Source organism: Haplochromis burtoni, unplaced genomic scaffold, assembly GCF_018398535.1.
Source record: "Haplochromis burtoni strain Fernald_Lab_line unplaced genomic scaffold, NCSU_Asbu1 Contig_498, whole genome shotgun sequence".
Taxonomy (NCBI): Eukaryota; Metazoa; Chordata; class Actinopteri; order Cichliformes; family Cichlidae; genus Haplochromis; species Haplochromis burtoni.
In genome coordinates this window covers 181,144-187,901 of record NW_024582859.1, presented here as the reverse complement: position 1 = coordinate 187,901, position 6,758 = coordinate 181,144, and the positions used below count along the sequence as shown (strand labels likewise).

At 41.3% G+C, this 6,758-nt stretch overlaps 1 protein-coding gene across 6 annotated transcripts in view; it reads right to left on the bottom strand.

Moving 5' to 3' along the window:
- cacna1ia (calcium voltage-gated channel subunit alpha1 Ia) overlaps nucleotides 1-6,758 on the bottom strand; it is a 195,658-nt gene that overhangs the window by 21,521 nt on the left and 167,379 nt on the right. For all 6 annotated transcript variants that reach the window (XM_005946876.3, XM_014329075.2, XM_042213936.1 and 3 more), the window contains exons 30-32: nucleotides 2,304-2,382; nucleotides 1,968-2,089; nucleotides 64-519 (exon numbers count right to left, since the gene is read on the bottom strand). In XM_005946876.3, the coding sequence (XP_005946938.1) occupies nucleotides 64-519; nucleotides 1,968-2,089; nucleotides 2,304-2,382 (657 nt within the window). The remainder of the gene's footprint in view (nucleotides 1-63; nucleotides 520-1,967; nucleotides 2,090-2,303; nucleotides 2,383-6,758) is intronic.

Here is a 6,758-nt window from a genome sequence, read left to right as displayed (position 1 = left end):
CACACACACACACACACACACACACACACACACACACACACACACACACGCAGACAGACTCACTTGTGCTGGTGAGTACATAGTCTGGCTGGAGTCACTGGAGTTATATGGTCCCTGGTGCGCAGCAGTGACTGCGTGTCGCAGCTTTCTCACTCCTTCTCCTCTCTCTCCTCGGGCACTTCCTCTGTCTCTTCCTCCCGCTGTGCCTCCAGGCCTCGATCCAGCAACGACTAGTCCTTTATCCACCCCCCCACCCCCGCAACCGGGGGCGCCCATGCAACAGAGGGTGCCCTGGGCCAGCTCCAGCTCAATTTCTGCATCCATCTCCGCCTCCTCTTGGGCCTCCTTGTTGGAGTCGTCCAGGTGCTTCATCAGCACGGCCACCACCACGTTGATGAGCACGAACTGGGCGGTGAGCACGAAGGAGACAAAGTACATGGGCGAGATAAACTGAAGGCTTGGATTGCAGGCATAGTCCACATCAGTGCCGTGGTCTGGTGGGCACTCCCGCAACGTATCCTGGTCAGACAGAGGATGAGGAGAGGTTGGTCAAGGGTAGTTTTGGGTGAAAGGGAGCAAAACAGATAAGATATCACAAATGTCACTCTTTGGTTAAGAGCTTCTTCTTGAATATTTGGAAAGTGGCGGAGATGATGAGAAGAAGTCTCGAGTCAAAATTTAAAAGTCGTCATGTATTGATGCGAGCTCAGCCCTGAAGCAACTTAATCATTCACAACAAAAAGTAATTTTACTGCTAGAATTATCTTTCTCATGCTAACAAGGCTCTTTGTAGTCATGCCTGCTTGTATTATCTTCATACACTTGCTTCTGTGCAAAATAACAAGGGGACGATATTTTTACTTTTGTCTTTTGAAAAGTTATTAGTGGTTTTCCAGTCTGGTTAACACGTGCACAGCGGAGTTCAGGCAGAGAAGAACCAAAGTGACAAGTGTTTTCTGGAGGAAGTACACATATCTCACCCAGGCTGTGACCACACATAACAATTTTAGCCCTCTGAGCTGAAGCTGGTCTTTTCTGTCTAATTTGCTTTGACATTTACAGACCCTGTGCCTCTTCACAAAGCTCCCATCATTTCTGCATCCTTTTCAATCTTCTTTGCTTAAATATTTCCATTTTCTCCTCATCCGAGCCTCCGTTTTCAAACGTACTCTCTTCCCTGTTTTGCATTTTTGCTGTAATCCCACACCCACAGCCCCTCACCCCCTGGAGAGGAGAAAGCATAATAACTGGTCAGTTCTCTTAACCCCTTTCCTTTCCTCTCATCTTCCCTCTTATTACAGTCGGCTAGTGCCTCCTTTTTCTCCCCGCTGCACTCTCCCTCATTATTTCCTCCTCTCTATCGTCACTGCATGACTAATTACTGCTTTCCTTTCCACTAAAGCAGAGCAGGTCTAACCTCTCTCACAGCCCAGGTAGCAAGTTGATGGATAAAATGGCTAAGATTTACTCTGAGGGGCACCATCTGTGGCCCGCTGTCCTGCTTCATGGCCCGCTATCATCCACACTGCCTGCATCGAGCGTGTGCCTAATGGTCCACACCCGACACACAACAGCATAATCTCTGATTCCCGTGCAGCCTCGGAGCGTGGAGGAGACGTGATTATTCCTGGTGGAAGTGGATGTGATTTCAGAGGAAATTGGTGGGGTTTTTTGTTGGTTTTTTTTACATGTGCACGAGGCAGTCATCTCTTTCCATCAGTAGGGAAATGTGTGCTTCCTGTGCTGAGCTAACACATCTCCTTTTCATTGCTGTCATTAGAGAGAAGGCCAGGATGGTTGACAGTTTACTATTAAAGAGTCTATTTTTAAATAGTGTTTTCTCTCAATCACAGTTAAAAATATACTTGCATGTTTACCCTGTGTAGCATCAGACTGAAGCCTTTCACATGCACTCAATCTAGTAAATAAGACTGACTCAAATATATCTTCATACTATTGCTTTGTACCTTCATAATGCCATTCCAGTTGTCACCCGTTGAGACTTGAAACAATGTAAGAAAGGCCATGCCAAAGTTTTCAAAGGTAGCGTGACGACTCATACCCTCACATGGGTAATCTTCATTGCAAACTGAGAATAAGAGCGAGAAGGATCAAGAGAAGAAGAAGTTAAAAGAGGGGTGAGAGGAAAATGGCAAGCAAAATCTCTCCAATTAAGTCCATCCTGAATAGATACTGTCTGTTACTGAATCGATAGCAGTGTGACCAAACACTATCTGATTCTGAGAGCACAAAATATTTAGCTGCTATCTCAAGGCAGTCTTTAGGATGTTATATGAACTCACCTAGTTCTCCAAAAAGCTCTACTCCTAAGGCGGCGTAGATGAAAAACAGCAGCATGAAGAGCAGGCCCAGGTTACCCACCTACAACGGGCACACAGAAGGAAAAAGGTATTATTGCGTGTTTGTCATAAATTCATAAAGAGTATTTTAATATCTGCAGGAATGAAGAACTTTGTAGATGGCATTATGGTCGGGTCAGTGTCTAATGCACAAGTTACAGTCCTTTTAGTGAAAAACAAAAGCGTATTCTAAACACTAATATATGCGCATAACTAAATGCACTCACCAGACACTTTATGAAGTACAATTGTTTAACTGACTGTTATTGCAAATATCTAATCAGCCAATAACATTGCAGATTTTGAATGTGGCATGACTGGCCTGACAGACTGGGCTGAGTATTTTGAAAAACTGCTGATCTAGTGGAATTTTCCACACACAGCCAGAAAATATCCAGCGAGCTGCAGTGCACTGGGTAAAAAAGCGTTGTTGATGCCATGTGATCAGGCACACAGGCAACGGTAATTCAAATAACAACTCGTTATAAGCAAGTTACACAGAAGAGCATCTGTAAATGCACAGCATGTTACACTTTGAAGTAGATGGGCAACAGCAACAGAAGAGCACACTGGTTCCATTCCTGTCAGCTAAGAACGGAAAACTGAGGCTACAACAGAAGATTGTAAAAACTTGGCCTGGCCTGATGAGTCTTACTTTCTTCTGCATTATTTGAATGGTAGGGTCACAATTTGTTATAAACACAATGAAATTTTAAATATGTTTATATTGTCTATCCTGTAAAATAGTCAGATGTCTATTCATATTAATGTACAGAATTCACCTGCTTGCTGCTACTACTGCACATTCACCCAATGTATATACTATATATATATGTAATGTTCTTCCTCTACCCCCCCCCATTTTTGCACATGTCGAGGAGCGTGTCAGGCTACATTTCACTGTGTGTTATACCTATATAACTATGCATGTGACAAATAAAGAACCTTGAACCTTGAAAGCATGGATCCAACCTGCCTTGTATGAACAGTTCAGGCTGGAGGTTGTGGTGTAGGAATTATTTTTTTGTATTAACTGATCATCTTTTAAACACTACACTCGACTGGGTTATTGTTACTGACTGTGTCCATCCCTTTATGATGTACTCATTTTCTGATGGCTGCTTCCAGCAGGATAGTACATCATGCCACAAAGCTCAAATAATCACCTCACTTTGGGATGTGGTGGAATGGAAGATTCACATTACTAATGGGTAGCAATTGCACAATACTGTTATGTTAATATAGACCAAACTCTTACAGGAATGCTTCCAGCACCTCGTTGAAGCCATGCATGAAGAATTAAGGCAGTTCTACTCCTTGCAAAGTGTAACTAATGAAGTGGCCCATGAGTGTTTTTCTTATGACTAGAAATAAATCGATCACTGCTTCGTCTGCATCCATAAAATGTGTTATTGCAAAGTAAAACACAAATTGATGATACTATAGTACGTGTATTATTACAGTCACACATTATGTCAATTCTAATGATTTTTGTTGCTGCTTTTGAAAAGGTCTCATACAATACAATTTCATTTTTACAAGATTTCCAGTATCTATAGTGCTTCGGAAGAAAACTCCTTTTCATTATATTTTATCATTAAACAAATCACTGAGTGATGGATATGCACGGACCTAATCCAATATTCCAACTTGTTCTGTCATGCTCCTCTCACCCTTCTTGGTTCTGTAAACAGACTTTGACACGACTAAAGCCACAATGCTTCTGTGAATTTTTCAGCTTGGGCTCTTGGGACTTGGCTTGGATCCATGCCACGAAACAGCCTTCTGTTGCTTCACCCTAATAGTGATGATGTTGTATGGTTAAAAACATTTCTAATCCTATTAAAGAGATGCAAAAGCTAGCCTCCTATTCACCGCCTTTAATGCTCTGCAAGCAGCAGTGTTCCACTGAGAATGAGGGAATATTCAATGTGTGCCTCAGTACTCAGTGCACAGAGACTTTTCAAGGAAACTATACTTGTGATTTGCTGCCAGTTCAGCTGAAGAACACTGCACCAACACTACGGCGGCTAGGGCAGAATTTGTTCACAGGAAATTACACATCAGCTGTTGTGCAAGTGAACTTTATAAAGAAAATTACATTGTGGTGCTTTGCCAGGCTTTTTTTTTGGCTCTGTTTGAGGCAGGATCTTTAATGATGCCATGCTGAAGAGGAAAATAATTGTGAAAAAGAGAACTTTGATAGTAATATCTGGTTTAGTCGGAGAGCTCTCAGTAAATGGAAGCCAAGTCAAACATTTCTCATTTAGTTTAGCTGTCAATGGATTTCAGACAAGGACTTTTCCAGCAAAGAACAACAAATCTAGTGGAATACATTAAAAGTAGCTCTTTCATGCTCAGGGTTTAAATATGTTCAGGGTTTGTCTTTGTTACTATATCTCATGAAAATGATTTCAAAAAGTGTTAAAAATGATAATGACATACCATATAATACCTGATGTACTTTATCTGCTAAGCCAACAGCATTGATTAAAAGAGATTTAAAATATAGTGAAAAGTAAAAGGAAAAAAAGCAGAAGAAGGAGTTCGTTCAGGTATGCCAGAAAGTCAAACTCAGCTTCAATCCCAGCAAAGGAGCTGCTCTCACAGCCAGCTCACAACAGCTGATGGATCAGCTGATAACATCCTACACAGCCAATTGATAAATCTATGATAAGGCCTGTAATTAGTTAAGTTGCTTTAGCCTGGTCACATTTGCTGTCCATTGCAAGCTCCTGCGCCGCCTCCAAACCCCAGCTCCACTTTTCACACTGTTTTTGGCTATTGCTGACTGTCAGGTGTCACTTACCACCCATCAGGGACAACTGTAGCATCAGAGAACCATGAATATACTACCAAACTTTCACATGAACTCTTTACTCTGCTGCCCTCTGGAAGAAGGCCCTGAATCAGGGGGGAAGGGGTGAAGACACCTTGTCCGACCAACGATCATAAGCTCATGTATTTCGTTCTCTTACGTTCTCCAAACACAAATTAGCGGTAGAGGAACTTTGAAAAGTGCAACAGAAACTTGAAGCAGAAAATTTTTTGAAATATGTTGGTTTCAGGATAATGCAGAGCTTTTAATTTGAAGGCGACATTTGCCCTTTTGTAGTTTGCATCACACCTTTTCAAGTTTCACTACAGCCTGCAGGGTAAAATGAGGAGTGTTTGTAGACAAGTGGTGTCTTGCATGCAATCTACTGGCAACAGCAGCAACCTGCTAGTGACCAAAGCATCACCAAAGGTTTTTAGTGCAGCTCCCTCTTTGCAAATTTCACTCACTTTTAATTTCACTTGCAATCACTTGCTACCCAGTTAGGGAAACAGCCATTTTTCCCTAGCCCCTTAGACTTGCCTCACATATAATATGAATTATATAACAGTTAAACCCTCCCAGTCCTCCTTTGGACTGAAAATAATGGAAGTAAATGCATCACAACAGAGGAACGTGTCTACACAGTTTGTATCTCTGTGTTACTCTTCCTGGATTCCTCAGCCAATCAATAATGATGAACTAACAATCAAGTTTTGCTAGTCTAGTATTAAGGCTAATCATCTGTTTGGTGAAAATTATTGACTTTAATCTATACTTATAAAATAACATGGACTACTTTGCTATTTCTTTAGACTATATTTTGCAAAGATGAGAAAGATGAAGCTATCTTTTATTATTTTAATGATTTAATTTGGCAGCAAACACGCATATTAACTGCTCCTTTTCAAAACTTGATTGTGTTCTTAAGGGAAAGTGGCTTTCTAAATGATTTCTACAGTTTCCACAGGCATTTCTGGAGTTTTTTCCAGACAAAAAAATAAATACACATCTGGATCGGCTTTAGCGCTAACGTGGCATAAACTGTTAGTGACAGGTTGCAGCCGTTTTGCATCAGTTAAGGAGGAAAGATTAACAGAGAACGCTTCAGGGTAAATGACTTTGTCTCACTGCCTATTTGTAAAGACAAGCCATGAAAATGCATTTCTTAACATGTCACTGAGCTATTAAGCTTACACACCCTTTCAGTGTATGGATCCCTCATTACATCTCCATGTCTTGTCATGATCTATTAACGGCAGAAACCGACTGTGTAACTTGTGGAGTGCTGAAATGATGTTTTATCTCATAAATTATTATTGTAGCAGCCATCTGTCGCCATGTGCCACGGTAGCGTAATTCATATTCTGTGGCCTCCCATGGCATTATCAAGCGTTTGCCTCTTCAGCTGAATTCTTAAGCCTTTGTTGAAATGTCAATAATCTCTTCAATGTCCTATGTGATGAAAAGCTGGCAGCTAGCCATTTCATTTTCACTGTGAAATATAGCGTAGTATCACCTGAGGTTAAATCTCTCACCAGGTATAATGCAGTCGCTCTCACTGTTTCAATATCTCACACACA